The sequence below is a fragment of the Pseudopodoces humilis genome, chromosome 17, assembly GCF_049639895.1.
Source record: "Pseudopodoces humilis isolate 2021_Gansu_Grassland_sample_001 chromosome 17, ASM4963989v1, whole genome shotgun sequence".
Lineage (NCBI taxonomy): Eukaryota > Metazoa > Chordata > Aves > Passeriformes > Paridae > Pseudopodoces > Pseudopodoces humilis.
In genome coordinates, this window is record NC_142216.1 from 6,583,220 (window position 1) to 6,599,767 (window position 16,548).

At 53.6% G+C, this 16,548-nt stretch overlaps 1 protein-coding gene across 3 annotated transcripts; it reads right to left on the minus strand.

The window, feature by feature from the left end:
• Positions 1-1,610: 1,610 nt before the first annotated feature.
• On the minus strand, positions 1,611-14,977 carry SLC6A7 (solute carrier family 6 member 7). 3 transcript variants are annotated; one of them, XM_005523572.3, is made up of 14 exons: positions 14,920-14,977; positions 9,308-9,488; positions 8,487-8,618; positions 7,684-7,918; positions 7,056-7,194; positions 6,639-6,773; positions 5,903-6,006; positions 5,246-5,370; positions 4,766-4,878; positions 4,553-4,684; positions 4,138-4,237; positions 3,696-3,796; positions 3,345-3,512; positions 1,611-2,410 (listed from the first exon to the last, which is right to left on the minus strand). In XM_005523572.3, exons 1-14 carry the CDS (start codon positions 14,950-14,952, stop codon positions 2,195-2,197), a joined length of 1,914 nt encoding a protein of 637 aa, XP_005523629.2. In that variant the 5' UTR covers positions 14,953-14,977; the 3' UTR covers positions 1,611-2,194. The 3 variants fall into 3 exon arrangements, with proteins under 3 accessions (XP_005523629.2, XP_087919595.1, XP_087919596.1); XM_088063469.1 differs by having other exon boundaries at positions 4,553-4,878; XM_088063470.1 differs by lacking the exon at positions 14,920-14,977 and adding an exon at positions 11,209-11,337 and having other exon boundaries at positions 4,553-4,878.
• Positions 14,978-16,548: the final 1,571 nt, after the last annotated feature.

A 16,548-nucleotide genomic window follows, 5' to 3' on the forward strand; every position in this document is an offset into this window, starting at 1 on the left:
TCCCGCTGCTGCATCCCCCCCAGCCCTGGGCAGCCACGCATGGCGCAGGACACGTGTCCTCCGGATGTGCCACTGCCCCACTGCCTTTTGCCCTTGGTGTCCTCCCTCACTGCCAGCTTTGCCTCCCAACCACGTCCCTGCCTTGGCTCCATCTCTGACATTGCTCTGCAGCACGGTGCTGGGCGATGGCAGCTACCAAAGGAGAGCCCTGAGGATCCCAGGATCGCAGTGGGGATTTGGGGAATATGGCAGGACCCCATGCAGGTAGAAAAAGCTGAGAAACATGCAGAGACTGGACTATCTTGGTCAGCCCAGAGCAGCTTCAACCCCATGCTGTGGGAAGGTGTCAGTTCTCCTGGTTCTTCTGGTACTTTGTGGCTGGCAGCAACATCACGAAGCACTGGAGTCCGTCACCCTGCACAGACCCCTGTGTGTGCCCCCCCAGGGGCCAGCCCAGCCCGGGCTCCCTGGCCAGCACCATGACCTCCTGAGGCCTCCTGCTCAGTAAATAGTGTCAAGGTTAGAGCGAGGGATTCATTGGGGCCATAAATGTTTATGGCAGGCCCTCCCTGCTCCTCAGCCGCCATGGCCTGAACTTTCCATCAGCCATGCTTTTATGGCCGGACTCTAATGATTAACCTGGGGCCTGCAGTCAAAGGTGCTCACTGCCACAGCCCCACACACCCGGAATAGCTGGAGTTGGGGGACCCCCATCACCCCCATGGGCTGCAGCCATGGTGGGGTATGGTGAGGGGGATGGGGAAAGCCATCAGTGCTCCTGCAGGAGAAGGGAAGGGCACAGCCACCTGGGAATGAGCTCAGCATCCCTGGACAAGAGGTGAGCAGGCAGGAGGACAAGGTGTAGGAGCCGATCTTACACTCTTGGAGGGGCAGAGGCAATAATTAAATATCCTTTGCTTGTAGGAAAGAGGAAGACTAAAGCCTCCTGATAGAATTCACCCTGGAGGCTCAGGCCACAGTGCTGGACCCATTGCACCAGGAGCACATCCACAATCCAGACATAGACCCTAATTTTTTCTGGTTGTCTTATGATTTTGTCTTTTACCAGCACAAAGATTTGCAAAAAAAAAGACCAGGAGGAGCTGTGCCCTTCTAGACACACATGAGAAGCCCTGGGAGCTCCTCTAGATGTGCCTTCCATGCTGAAGACCCCCCAAATAACCCAGGCAGGGGCTGTGTCACACAGCACTGTTACTGGTGATGGCACACAGCAGAAGGCACACATGACACTGGGATAATGGGGACTGGCAGCATCAGCTACAAACAGCCCCATTCAGGAGGTCACCAAGACCCCCAGGCCAGCAGTGTCAGCAGGAGGTGGGGCATGGGCTGATCTACCCCAAAATCACACACAGACACTGAAACCCAGCCCTTCTCCTTCCACTGGGAAAAGCAGCACTCAGGGCTGGGGCCACACCTTGGACCTCCCTTGGTGATAGACACAGGTCCTCCTTGGACACTGGGTCCAGCTGAAACCTGTCCCTGACCTCCTGCACACAAGAGAGACAGGTTATACCTTCCTTCAAGTCACCCCAACCCTGCCAGGCACCACCCTGACACACCAAGGTCCTTGGGGGATGTACAGCCTGTTTTGTTTATAAAGCCTTTTATTTTATTCTTCTGCTTGTTTTTAACTGCTCATTTATTAGGTCCAATTGCTTCAGGAGGACAGCGATTTGTGCTGGTTTTGCTGGAATACCTCCATGGGATCAGAGCACTCTGGCACATGCTGTCCTTGGGGCATGGAGGCTGTTACAGATTCTCTCACATGAGGTTATTGGAGTCAAATACAGACAAACAGAGAACAGATCAGCACACAGGAGCTCCTTCTCCTCCTCCCCACCTGCTGCAGCCTGGACATCCCTGAGAGGGGATGGCAGGGCTGGGGCTGCGGGTGGGAGTGGGACAGCCCTGACACTTCAACCAGACACTGTCACACAAACACACGGACTCATCACACAGTTCTTCACACTGAACAGAAACACATCAGGGGCACCAGGACAGGCAGCAGCTCTGTCCTGGCAGGGCCAGGGTGGTGATGAGGAACCTGGCAGAGTCAGCAGCTCCTGACTACTCCATGAAAGACCCCCCCAAGCTGTCCTGAAGTGCTGCAGTGCAACCTGTGCAAAATGGGACGTGAGTTCCCACCCAGCCTATGGGGCACTGGATCCCCTCATATCATGGACTCCTCGTCGTCCTCCTCCTCCATCTCCCGGTCCACCTCGATGGCCGTGTTCTCGTAGCTGGTGATGCCCCCGTATTTCCTCATGTGGACCATCAGGGGTTTGGGGGACTGGCTGCCAGCCAGGCTCGCCACGTACACGCCGGTGCGGTTCTCCTCCAGGGATGGGCCCCAGTCCATGGCCGGCCGGCTGGCTTGCTGGACTCGCTGTGAGGGGACAGGCAGAGGGAGCATAGCCACACTGCACCCTCCACTTCCCAGGCAGCACCCCACCCACAGCTCCCAGTGCCCTGCTGGCCCCCAGGGACTGAAAGAATCCCCACTGAGGATGGGATGAGGTCAAAAGCTCGTCCTGAAACCTTTTGGGAAGGCAATCCTGTCTAAGTGTCTTGCTGTGGGGTGGGGAGGTGTCATGGGCTGTGGGTGCTGGTGGTGAGGGCTTGCAGGAGCGAGGGGCTAGTGTAGGGCTACAGCCCTGTGCTATGGGGTTAGAGCCACCCAGACAATGAGTTAGGGCCAAGGTGGCTCCAGGCCACGCCACAGTGCCCATGGCTGTGTCAAGCCAGGTTACAGCCAGCAAGTGCTCCAACAGGGGATTGGTACCTGGGGAGGGCACCAAGCTCTGCTCTTCTGCTTTTAACAGCCTGTCGAGAGCAGTGAAGGGCTGGGAAAGCTGTGATCAGCCAGCAGCTCTGTAACCTGCTCCTGGGAGAAGCCTTTCAGTGCAGGGATCCCATCTGGCCTGCCTGCACAGTCTGGCAGCTGCCTGCCTTGCTGTGTCATTGCTCTTGCCAAGTGGGTGCAAAGTCCCAGGTGCCCATGGCCACCCCACGCTGGGGACAATGCGATTCCTCACAGGGCACAGCAGGCTTGTTCTGGAGTGGGAATGCACACTGGGCTGCCCCTTGGGCAGCAGTTTTACTCAGTACCTGCCTGGCATCATGGGAAGCAGCATGGCTGGAAATGTTTTGGGGTGTGCTGCCTCTCACAAACTGTGGATAGCAAGGGGGAATGGGCACACACACTTTCAGGAGAGAGGATACAGAGATTTCCAGAGGATACTGACTTGGCAGGGGCTTGTGCTCACTGCTGCATATTTCTGGGGTACTTCCCAGGAGTGTCAGGCCCCAGTAGCTCCTACCTCCCACAGTGTCCCTTCTTCTTGGAGCACAGCCACCACCATGCCCATGGGAATCATCAGGCAGGAGAGGACTCCCATGAGGATGCCCAAGACCTCTGCCCAGGTGGGGAAGCGGTAGTTGCCATACTCAGAAGGCTGGTACTTGACAATGTTATACACCAGCAGAGCCTGTGGGATGGGCAGAAAGTGAGGTCATCCCAGGGGTCTCAAGCCTGGAGATGATGGACACCTCCCAGCAGAAAGATTGTCTCTGGGGCAGGAGATGCCAGCAGAGTAACTTATCACACTGGGAGGTCACCCAGGGATACTGGCACCACCATGGTTTTCCAGCAGCTCAAGCTGAGCAGTTACCATCATTGTTGCTGGGGACAGGACCATCCAGCAGGTTCTGAAGTAGGGCCCTGGTTTGAATCCCAGCATCATGTGGATATCTCGGCAGAACCTCTTCATGCCTGCAGGAGGGAGGGGGACTCAGAAGCTTTGATCCCTCCCCCAGAGCCTTGAGCCTGTACCAGGCTGTGCTGATCACAGGCAGTGGTTTGTATCTTCTGCAGCAGTCTCCCCACACCCAGCTGGAGTGGAGCCCAGCTGGTGCTGCCTGAAGGACCAGGGTCAGAACCACCATATCTTTGGAGAGGTGAATCAAGTGATAGCCAAGAAAAAACAGGTGGTGGGAGCAGAGCCACATGCTCCCCTGTGAGGCTGTTGGTTTCCCCACTGCTCCCTCTAAATCACTCTCTTCACACAGACAGCACATCCTTTCCTGTGGCCCTGTGGGGACAGGCACCCTTACCATAGACACGTGTCACCACAAGGCAGGTAGTGATCACCACCACCATGAGACCAAAGCCAGCGCTGTAGTCATCCAGGAGGACCAGCCAGTACATCCCACCCTGTGGAGACAAAGCACAGAGGCCAGCATCTCCAGGACCATCATCCCAATAAACCTCCAGCCATGTCCTCTGACTTTTGGGGCCCCTGGGAAGGACAGGAGTCAGCAGCCTCAAGAGACATCAGTCTCCTTATGGGGTTGGTGTAGGGATGGGAATAACACTGTGTCACCCCTCACACCTTCTGGAAGCCCAGGCTTGTCTCTCTTTCACCTGGCTGATATGAACACACATGTGAAAACTTGGCCCCTGACCTAACTTCCCCCTAAAAGGAGTCCCTAGTTGGTCCCCACAATGGATCCATCCCCACACCCTCACCTCTGTTGTGAGGATGAGCCCCATCAGGAAGAGGGCGATGCAGATGATAGCTGAGAAGGAAGCTTTCTTTGGCCGCAGGTAGTAGGGGAATTCGTCCGTCACTGCCGTAACGATGGTCTCCATGAATGCAAACTGCATGCACAGGAGGAGAGGGTCCCCTGAGCCCTCAGGCTGCCTGGAGTCCACGGCTGCCTCCGTGGGCTCTGTCCTTACCTGGCTGTCCAGGCCCAAGGTTAACAGCATGAAGAAGAACAGGAATGACCAGAATGGAGAAAGGGGGAGCATTGTCATGGCCTGGGGGTACACCACAAATGCCAGACCAGGACCTAGGGGAGGCAAAGGACAGCGGGGTGAAAAGGTGGTGACAGAGCTGGGAATGGGGAGGAGAGGAGAGCTCAGCAGAGCAGCACCATGGCAGAGACTTGCCAGGACTCTGGCAAGATGGGCAGGAAGGGTCCTGTGGCAGAGGGTGGAGAAACAGCCAGCTCCTTGCTCAGACCTTCATTAGACATCATTTGTTACTCAATATTTACACCACAGGAACTTGTCTGCCCCCTTCTCTCCCCCTGGCCAGCTGAGCATCCACCTTCATCCCTCATGCTGACACTCTCTGGTGCCTTCCATTCTGGAAGGGATGCTCCTCAGCACACCCAGGCAGAGGGGGAAGGGGAAAACATCTTTCTTTGGCCTCACCTGCTTTTGCTACCTGGTTAACAGGGACCCCAAGCTCCTGGGACATGTATCCCAAAACGGAGAAGATGGCAAAGCCTGCCAGGATGCTGGTAATGGCATTGCCCAGGGTCACTATGAAGGTGTCCCTACAGAGAAGGAAGAAGATGCTCTGAACATGTTTGCTCCTTCCCACCCCACACCAGTGCCCGGTGCCATTGCCAGCCCCAGGTGCTGTCCTTCAGGGCTTCTCATGGCAAGTGCTTTCCAGGGTCAAAAGGAGTGTATATTTTATGGATAATACCGTGGAGTTCCTCCAAAGCCTTCTGCCCCCCATGGATGGGATCAGACCAAATGTCCAACACCCATTTTTTTCACTGAACTACACTGGATGTTGGGGACAGGGCACACATGCACAACTCCAGCCTCAAATATCCTCAGCTTTCAGCACCTACAGCCCAGAACTTCTGAGCTGGGTGCTCTACTGTGGTGATTGGGAGAATTTTTTCCCACAGATCCCTCTGTTCCTCTCAAGCCTCTATAAACTGCCAGGTATCCCCTCAGTGCAAGGAGCAGAACAAGACTGCTGCACCACATGCTTCTGGTGATTTGAATCCACCAGCTCAGGTTTTCACGGCACCCCCAACCCCTAATTTTTACAAGACAGCAGCTGACTCCCACCTGTAGATATTCTGATGGAAGGTGTTGTACGAGGCAAAGGTGAGGAGGCCCCCAAAGCCCACCCCAAGGGAGTAGAAAATCTGCAGGGCTGCCTCGATCCACACCTGGGGGAAGGAAACAGTTCTGAGGAGAGCAGAGCTTTGGAAATCTCCACATGAGGAAGATGGCATTAGAAATCTGCTTCCCAAGAGCCCTGGGCACATCTTCCCCAGCACTCCAAGCATGCAGAGCCTATGGGATATTTGTCTTTCCTTGTTCACACTCACCTCTTACAGTGGATCAGCTGGCTAATGGAAGGGCTAATAAGAATGTTTTAGGGCCAGCCCAGTGTAATTAAGTGCCCTTGTAAAACTGGGTGGTCTCTTGATGATCACCACTGCTGACCCCCACTCCACATGCTGAGATCTCTTGAGAACAACAAACAGTGAAATCCACCACTGGCACCTATCAGCCCATCACAGGGGCTGGGATGATCCTGGTTCTGGTGCTCAGGGGAGTCTTGGTGCCATCCCATCCATGCAGAGCCATAAACACGTGCATGGGGTGGGACACATGGGAATAGTGGCCCAGACAAGGTGTGGGACAAAGATTCTTGGTCTAAGAGCAACCAAGAGAGCTTTAGGTTAGGGTGTGGCCAGAAAAGACACCTGAGTAAGGGAACTGCCTCTGTTGCATTCAGGAGGTGGCAGAAAGTTCATTTTGTTGTGGTGAACAAATTGCACAACATCCTACTCACCTTGGAAGACAGCAAGTGATCAAACTGGGGTGTGAGGTAAAACTGGATCCCCTTCCAGGCCCCCTCCAGGGTCACGCCACGAATGAGCAGCATCACCAGGATGAGGTACGGGAAGGTGGCAGTGAAGTACACGACCTGTGGGAGAGCAGGACCAGCTGGGACAGCTGGGAATGAGAGAACAGCATGACTGCTGTCTCCCTGCTCTGTCCCTAGGGTGGGACACATCACCCTGGGGTCCTTGGGCTGCGGCAGGACTGGTGTGCCAGCTCTGCTGATGGCTGCGTGTGCAAGGCATCCCCAAAATATCTCATACCCAGTGGATGCTGTTTGTGGGTCTCACTTTCCCAGAGGCGCAGAGTCACATGCACTGGTGAGCATTGCTGTAGGTCCCCCACCCAGAGACCAGCCAGCCCTTACCTTGCCAGAGGATTTGACTCCCTTAAGGATGCACAGATAAACAATAGTCCAAGAAAGAAGCAGGCACAGACACAAGTTCCAGCGGATTCTCCCAGGATCCCCAATCCCCGAGCTTCCTTGGATGTGCAGGACATACCGGCTAGGGAGGAAGGAGAGCTGCCAGTGAGCAGCCATGTGCTGCCTTCTTCCAGAGGCCCTCTGACCCTAGAAATGCCTCCGCTGCAAAATAACCTTGTCAACAATCACAGGCACTGCCAGCTCCTTACCAAGCAAACAGGAACAGCTGGAGTGATTTCTCCACCATGTATTAGAAAGCCTGGAAGGGATGCCTGACATCTTGAGAGCAAATTCCCAGCCATTCCAGATGTGGGATGCATTTTAGTCTAGTATATCTCCAGACCAGCAAAGCAGTGCTAGAACATGGACACCTCCCACATCCCAGGGGCTAAACTGAGTTGTCACCCACAGCTGAGCACACGAGCCCATCGCTGCAGCCACACCACCAACCAGGAGTGAGACCTGCAGCATCTGGGCTGTGAGACGTGCAGATCCTTCACCCCTCATCCCATCCTCTCCCTGACCAGGTACCAACCACCTCCCCACAGCCGGCTCGGGCTGACCTCGTTACCTCCAGTACTCCTCGCTGGGGCTGACGGTGTTGCTGATGTTGACGGGGAGGGTGTTGTTCCCCGCCTTGATGACGTGGTGGTCCAGGCACAGCTCAGTGTTCCACCAGTTGCCGCAGTGCTGCCAGGGCAAGTCGCTTGTGAGGGATGCAAAGAGGTAGAAGAGAACGTAAGCAATGATCATATTGTAGTAAATGGCCACCAAGGAGACGATGAGGATCGTGCCCATGCCAACGCCTGAAGGAAGGAGAGGGTAAAGAAGGATGAGCTGGAGCAGAGCAAAGCACATCCAAAAGCAGGGTCAGACACTGCATGTCAGCAGCCAAATTATCAACCAGTCCAAGGTTCACCTGCTGAGGAGCCTCTTATGTCCATTATAACATCTGGACATGCTTTCTCTTGATGGTCTATTGCCTCATACAAAAAAACTTTGCACCAGCTTAATGCTGAGAATAAAAGTATTTGATTTGAACTTGGTTTTTTATAATACTTTATTCTTACCTTTGTTTTTAACAGGTATTGCTTAGCTTTCATGCTCTATTTTGTACAATAGATGGCTTAATAATCTTCATACCATTTCTAGAGCTGGTCATGCTATCCAGAGCCCTCAAAGACTGACCAATCTCATGCACATCCTGTGGCTACTAAAACAGCTAACTCAAAATTCCAGCCTGACACACCTTCCCCCAGGTTATTTTGATTCTATCAAGAGCTTTGGGGATCATGGGATGCTGCTGGTGGTGCATGTTCTCATCAAAGAGCTCTTGAAGATGTCCCTTAGAGGCTCTGAACTTCACTCACGCACCTTTAAAGAGAGGGCTTATCTTCCAGACTGCGAGTGGCCCTAGGCTGGAGAACTGGCCAAGTGACAGCTCCATGAAGAAGATGGGAATCCCACAGATGGCTAGCATGATGAAGTAAGGAACCAAGAAAGCTCCTGCAAGAAAAAAAAAATAAGAGAAAAAAAATTAAAATCCTGGAAGTAATACAAAACAAACACCTAAAGCCCAGCTGTGACAGGGAATAAAGCTCATTCAATATGTGTGGCTCTGAGGGATCTACATCAAAATCAGGAAGATAGGGAGGAGCAAGAGCTCACTGTTAGTGCAGGAGAAAGGGGCTGTGATTCGCCAAGTGCTGTGCTTCCCCTCTGCTCCCAACTCTTTTCTCTTTGAATCTTTCACAAACATCATGAGATTCTCCAGTTGTTATTGCTCTGGGAGGAGTTGAACCAGGATTTTTCACCATCACCCAGGGCTCTTGCATTGCAAAAGGTTCAATTCCTCCTTTGATAGCTGGAAAGTGTTTGCTGACCCAGCTGAGTCCTGGAGGACACCAGACCAAGAAGCTGCTGGACACCAGGAGAACTGGTGTGTGATTCAGCATGGAGACAGGGGTTTGTCCAAGGCCAGGAATGCAGAGACAGGCTTGCAAGTCCCTTCCAGACGTGGATACAGGTGGTGAAAGCCCTAAACAAGCATGGGGAGGGCAGGAGGAGGCTTCACCCCGCAAAAAGTGTTACTTTCCAGCCCTAGGATGGGGAAGGAAATTCTATATTCTCAGGAATATTCTATCAGCCCAGGTCAGTGGGTGGGAGACTGACTGCTGCAAAGGATGCCCAAGTACCTCCTCCATTGGTGTAAGCCCTGTAGGGAAACCTCCAGACGTTCCCAAGGCCCACGCAGTATCCGATGCAGGAGAGGAGGAAATCCAGGCGCCCTGTCCAGTTCCCTCTGTCTTCTGGGCACTCGGAGCCCAGGTCCCCATCCTGGCTGCTGGGGCTTACCAGGAGATCTGGTGTCACTGGCTGAGTGAGGGACCAGGGTATGGGAGAGGGCAGACAGGGGTTGAGCAAGGAAGAAAAACAGAGAATGAAGAATGGGAGAGAGAGAAGGAGTGCCAAGAACTCACGAGTGAATTTGTGACCCCAAGCCACAGCATTGACACTTGTCCCTTGGGAACACCCTGTCCCAGCAGCTCTCTGTTCCCCACCTCAGGCAATGCCCTGCTCTGCCACTGTGGAAACAAAAGGAATAAATGTGATCCCACTTGTTCACAGCTCCCCTGGGAAAGGTAGGATTGTCCCAATTCATTTTGGGAAGGTTCACCAGGACCCAACCACAACCCCAGGCTCCACAGACATCCTTTCAGGGGATCACAATGAACTTTCTGGATCTATGGGCATGAGGACAGCAGGAGAACCACTGTGGCATGCCAGGGAGCGTGACACCCAGCCCCATGTGTGCTGCCATGCCAGGCACTCGCTGGCTGCCGTTAATTGCGCCGTGCATTTTTCATGCTTTTCCAACTGCCAAATCCTGCAGTGTGGGAATTTACTGATACTCCCAGTTGTCCCTGCTGAGATGAGAGATCTCCTTCCAGAATTCCTGATGTGCTCTGGATCAATGCAGCACAGGCAGGGCATTAACCCATTCCCTTCCTCCCCACTGCCTCAGCTCTGCAAGTGGAAGTGCGAGTCCTGCAATCCATTTGGGCTGGGGTGATGCACCAGGAGGGCACCTCCATGTTTGTATGGGTGTACATCAAGTGTTCAGTCTGAATTCCTCCAATTTCCTGACCTCAGGAGAACAGGGAAAGCATCCCCACTGACTCCAGAGCTGAAAGCCTGAGCCAGCAGCTGCCAGATGAGATCCCATCACAGATACACCCACAGCAAATCCAGGCAGCACAAAGGGGTGGAATGAGGATCCTGTCCCTGTGCCACCAGGTGTTGTTGTGCCCTGGCATGGGACCTGATCATGTTTGTATTGAGGCACAGGAGGATTCTGATGTCCCTGCTGACAAAGTACCAGGACCAGGGCAGGAGGAGCCCATTTAGGAGCCTTCTCTTCTTGGACTCTCTGAAGAAGCAGCCATCTCCCTGTCCTTGTTCATAATTGTAGGGAACAAACCCACGGGATGTGGTTGAGGGAGAGGGTCCTGGGTTTGGGGGGATCAGCCAGAAGGAGTTGTGGGTCTCCTGTACCAGTGTGCACTGGTGCTCAGAGCCTGCAGCAGAGCCCAGTCCCCAGGAGGCCAGAGCTGGATCAGAGCTCAGTGCTGCCCTTTCACAGCCTCAGGGAAGGTGGCAGCCACCTCCTCTCCTCTCCAGCTGGACTGGACTGGAGGATGCTCCTGCTGCTGGTTCCCATGGAGACACCGAGCGATGCTGAAGGAGAGGGCTGCCAGCTCCCACCCTGCACAGGGTGCTCCCCAAACCCCCAGCCGCTGGCACTGCAGACACGCTGCTTGCAGCCCAAAGGCACCAAACACAGAGGCAAACTCTTCCCCATCCCCACCTGGTGCACAAACACCTTGAGGGACAGGACAAAGGCAAACTCTCCCTGAGCCAGCCTGAAATGTACAGCTCCAGCAAAACTGTTACACCAAAATCCTCTGTGAAAAGCCCACCCCTGCTGGGTGCCACTGTCACACGGCAAGGGCCAGAAGAAAAAGCTGGAAATACACAGGCTGACAAGTCAAAATATGACCCAGATGTAATATTGTTGCTTTAAAACTGTCTCTACCTGGCAGCACTCCTGCACTTGTTCAACACAGCTCTGAGGTTTAACAACACCTCCAGGCCATGGCAGTGCCTGCTAATTAGCCCAGCACACACAGTGTGTGACCCAGAGCTGTCTGTGCTGGCAGGGGATGGACAGGCTGCTCTGAGCTCCCTCCCAAAGATTTCAGCACCTAAAACCTGTATTCACAAAGATCTCTGCCAGGCAGGGGCTATCACCGCTGGGTCTTCCTCCTGCAAAACAATGCTTCTCAGTCCATCACACTGGCTGGGGAGCTCTTGTTTTCCATGTTTGAATCACAGAAAACCAGCAAGCAGGGATGCTGGGAGATCATTAACTCCTGTTGCCTAATTCCTGCATCTCTGTCTGAATCCTAAACACCTGCAGGCGGGCACAGGTAGAGCTGCAAGATCTCATTACGTGCGGCTGTCTGCCCATGAAATGTAACACAGAAATCAACATGGACTCAACAACAGAAAATGAAAGGAACCAATGGGACCATTTTCAAACTGTAAATGGCCTGGTCCTCACCTCAGTCACCATTTCAAGGGCCACGGGATGTAGTTTGCCACTTGTGTCTCAATAACGACTGCCTCCCTTGTTAATATCTTTATCTGGAGCTCTACAGCTCGAATTTAGGACCCCAGCTTGAACTTGAGCTTGAACAGATCGGAAAGCAGAGACCACTCAAGTGTCAGATAAACCCAAAGGACAATGTCAGTTGTCCCCATTGGGCAAGCTGAGGAGATACAGGTCAGGGATGCTGCTGGAAAACACACACAAAAGCGGCTCCCTGACTGCAATGCTCAAAATTCCCCCAAATCCCAGCCTTTCCATAGAAATCACAGAAAAACTGGCCTATTTGCCTGACTTGAAATGAATTACAAAGCACAACATTTAAGGCTTCCAGCTCATCTTTGTCCCAAATTGCAGAGGGAAGCACATCTCCCTTCTTCTGACTGCTGGAAATCTCACACACCAGCTTGATTCTAGAGCTTTTTTTTTAGGATTAATGCTCTCTTTCAGGCTCTGTCTTAACAGGAATTCTCTTCTACAGCAGCAGCTGAAGTGCTCCAGTGCTCCAGTATTGCTCTAGAGCTTTCCACCATCAGCTGCCATCCTACAAACCAGGCTCCCATCTTGCAGATATAAACAGATGGGGACTAACAGCTCCCTTGGCAACCACGGCCTCTTTGAACACAGCATCACTTTCCATTATTCACCAAAAGATGCTCCCAAAAAAGTCAGCAAAGCAAAGGTCACCGAGAAGAAAACGCACTTTAGTCTCTGCCAAGATAAGAGCTCAGGTCTGTAAGGAAATGGCTCTGTGCTAATTATTTTCTCTAAACCAATTTACTTAAACCAAAACTCGGCTGTATCTGAGTGAGAAAACTTCAGCCAGATCAAAGGTATGTTTTCATCCTACTTTGTCTCCATTCAAGCTGGTATTGTGGGGTTATTTTGTCAGTGTTTTGTGCGTGGATCACAGCCTTTGAGCAAGAGAAATACCACCCAGCACCAGATTTCTCCCCTGCGGGTCTGAGCACAGTGAGTCTCTAAAGTGTGAGTCACTTCAGATTAGTTTGAATTGCTTGTTAATCTCTGAGAGAAAAAAATCTTAAAAAGGCATAAAAATTAATTCAAATGCTATATCACTTAGAAAACAAAGTAAATAAAGCACTGCTATGGTGAAGAAGAGCCCCTTGAAAGGTTGCACTGACCCTGGGTGACCCCAGCCCAGGCTCACAGCCAATGCCATGAGAGGGAGCAAGTGATGGTGGAGCCAGCACAGGGAGGTTGGAGATGGCTGAGGCTGAAGCAAACCCATTACAGCAATCTCCAAAGTGTAGGGAGTATGCATAGATACAAACATTTTGGTTTTTCTGGTGAAAACACCAGGGAAGTTTCAAAGTTTGTGGCAGGCAGAGGAGGGCAGTGGCTCAGGTAGGAAGATGCTGCTCAGCAGCCTGGGCCAGGTATGGGAAGGAACAGCATGACCCATGGCTCCCACCACTGGCTCCAGTGGGATTTAGTCCATTTCTACCAAATAAATCCCAAAGAAAACAATCAAATAAATGAAAACAACCACTCAGCTCTTCTAGGAATACTGTTATGCAAAAATCAACCTGAAATCCTTAGAGTCTGAGAAAGGTCTTCTCTAATCAAGAGGTATTTCCACATGTCTGAAATATGTCTGGTAAGAAGGTTTCCAACTCCAGCTCACCAATGGGAAGTGGATCACAATGAGAGGAAGAGGAGGCTGTCAGGGTCCTGGGTGGGTGCTGCAGTGGGGATGGGCACATCTTTTCATCAGCCACCACCAATTCCAGGCAAGCCCAATGCCAGCATTGGACACGGTGGTCCCAAGGGGGCTGTGAGCACCAGTTCCTCCATCTGGAGCTCAGCAATAGTAGTTTTGGGTAATGAAGAGGGCTCTGAGCAGCACTGGGAATGGGGAAAGTAACTCCAGAGACATCTGCTTTCCATCCCAACTGATCACCACGGGACTAAATGAATTCCTGAACAAATGCTAAAGAGGGTCACCAGCATCAAGTAACTCAGAAAGGCATTGGAAGGGGCAAATACCACTTTTAATGGATCTTGCAGTCACAAAGCCATCTGGAAAAGCAATTTATAGGAAAGAGGAAGAAAGAGAAGAGCTGAATGATGCCTCCAAACATGAGTGGAGAAATAGGCTGTCAAGGCCTGCTGGCTGTCACCAGGATACTGCTGGGTTTTTTACGTCATTTCCCAATATCCTAGGAATTTCCTGGCAGGGATGAAACTCTCCTGGGTTTTCATTCATCTCAACAGGGTCAACCTGTCCTGTGTTCAATGGGCATGGTTTGGCACAGGGTGTAGCTGAAGAGGCTCCCAGCCCTGGGTCACTGTCTGGGATGCTCCAGGAAGGGCTGAGCCATTCAGCAGCAGCACATGCCCATGGTGGAGATGTGGCTGACACATCTCTGCCACCCTGCTCCACCGTGTCCCCAGGAAAAGGACTCAGTCCCCACCGTGGGGGGAAATGGCAACTCAGGCTGGCAAGAGCAAAGCGGCAGCGGAGGGGAGCCTAGCATGGGAAAGCCTGACAGCTGGGTTTAAAAAGGGTTTCCAGCAGGATGTAAAAAGGGTTTGTAGCTCTGCCAGCTCTGCCCTGAACCCCGAGTTCAGCGTCCAGCTGACCCCACATCACCAGAACCTCTTTAAATCCCACGGAGGAGGATGAGGAGGCAATCCGAGCTGCAGGTGGGAAAGGCAGTGCCCAGCTCCCTGTGCCCATCCCGTGGGAGGGACCCCATCCCGGGCAGTCCCCGGGGTGCCAGGCTGGGGGGCTCTGCCCCCGGTGCCACCCACGGCTCCCGGCCAGACACGACATGAGCCACCCACCGCCGGCAGCACCTGCGGCAGGGGAGGGGGGAACACAGCGGTGCCTCCCGCTCAGGAGGGGCGCTGGGCACGAAATGCCCCATCCCGCTGCCCACGATCTCGCTTTGGCCCTCGCACGAACACTATTCCCTAATGCCCCACTGATCCCTGTCGCCTGCCCACGAAGGCTCCCGGGGACGGGATGCGGGGCGATGGGCAGGACTCCCCCGCTCCCAGCCCGGGGTTATCCTTGCTCCCTCCGCCAGCCCTGGGGTACCCTCGCTGCTGGCCGGGGTACCCCTGGTCCCCTGCTCCTGTCCCTGCGGCATCTCCGCTCCCGGCTCTCACCTTCCGAAGATGCTGCTGCCGAACGTGCTTCATCCTAGACCCTGTTGCTATGCGCTCCCCGCTCCGACACTTTTCGTCTCGCTCTCTCCGGCGCTGGGGAAGGCGAAGGGAGAGCGAGGAAACGATGGCACGGAGGGGTGGGCACCCACCTGCTGCCGGGGAGAGCTGGGGACGTGAGGAGAGAGGCTGAAGGAAAGGTTTGCCTTGGGTGGAGGATGGCTGCGTGCGGAGCAGGGAGGGAGGAGAGAGGTCTGTCTGTCAAAAGCACTCCAGACGGGGAAAGGGGGGCTCCGGGACCTCAGCCCCCCACCCGCACAGCGAGGGGAACGGCTGCTGCCTCACTCGTGCCACAAATGCATCAGGTATCCCTAGGGAAGGGCCTGACTTTGGGGTCACTCTGTCACTGAGCACACCCCGTGTGGTGACGGCAGCAGATGCCAGAAGCTCACAGCACCTTCCTGTCTGGTTCTGAGATGGTTTTCCTGTGGCAGGACACAGCTGGAGCTTGAACAGATCAGAAGTGATTGTTCCCCATGATGCCTGAGCCCAGCCCTCAGAGCAGGGGAGGGGGATGCTCCACAGCCATCAGTCCCTTTGGGTAGGACCAGCACATCCCACCACACTGAGGGCAAGAGCCATCCCTGGGCAGCCCCCAGGGTGAGCATCTGAGCCCAGCATATCATGGCCCCAGTGCTGGAGCACAGGTCACATCTGCAGGGTCCAGATGTTCCTGTCTGAGTCAGCAGTGGGATACTGGAGCCCCAGAGCCCAGAGAGACGCTGGCTTTTCACCCTCATACTCAGTCAAACTGAGTATCTGCCACCAGTGAGGTGGCAGAGCTGGTCTGTGCCTTCTCCTCCCGCTTTCATGGTGGAAATGTCTCCTGTGTGTCTGTGAGAAAGGACAACCTCACATGCTCCAGGGCCACCGTGGGACCAGGACAGCTCTGGACTCACAGTGAAAATATCCACTCTTTCCCATGATAATATCCACTTGTCCATCACTTCACCCCTGGACTGTGCCCAGTGCTCTGACACTGGATGTGTCCCTTTTCCTTGCAAGTGCCCTACAGGCTCCAACCTGAGCCAGACCTCTGCCCAGATGCTTTACTGAGGTTTAAGGTGAGTGGGCAGCACTGGAGATGAGGAGGACAATGACAGGGCTGGAACAGAGAGAACTCAGCCTGCCTGATGTAAAAGCAAATCTCCAGGACATCTAATGGCAGTAGTGCTCCTACAGCCCTCTAAGCACTTCTGAAAATTTTCTCTGAAAGGGAAGATATCCTCAGCATAAAGGCACATTTCTGTAGGAGTCCAACACAATGAAGTGGCTCAGCATTTGCACAATGGGTCCTTCAGAGCTAATATTTACCTGGATTTCCCAGGGAAAGGAGGAAAGAGCAAAACTACATTACCCAACAAACATGTCTTTTCACACACTCACAGCTTCCTCAAAAATAAAAGTGTCTATGGGAATTCATCCAGGTTGGTTTAACCTGCCTTGGACTTGCCCATCAATTCTCCCTCTCCCAGATGCTGGCTGGGAATGCTGAGCCCAGAGCTGGCCAGGCTGATGGCCAGGGGCTGCATCAAGCACCGTTCCTACCTCAGCCTTCATGCAGGGCAGGGA

Excerpts from the sequence above, each read along its gene's own strand:
- SLC6A7 (XM_088063469.1), bottom strand. The coding sequence starts at position 14,952 with ATGAAGCACGTTCGGCAGCAGCATCTTCGGAAG. Across the intron at positions 8,619-9,307 it reads GGCTTACACCAATGGAGGAG|GAGCTTTCTTGGTTCCTTAC; the intron begins GTACTTGGGCAT and ends TTTTTCTTGCAG. Across the intron at positions 4,238-4,552 it reads GGCTCATCCTCACAACAGAG|GGTGGGATGTACTGGCTGGT; the intron begins GTGAGGGTGTGG and ends TTGTCTCCACAG.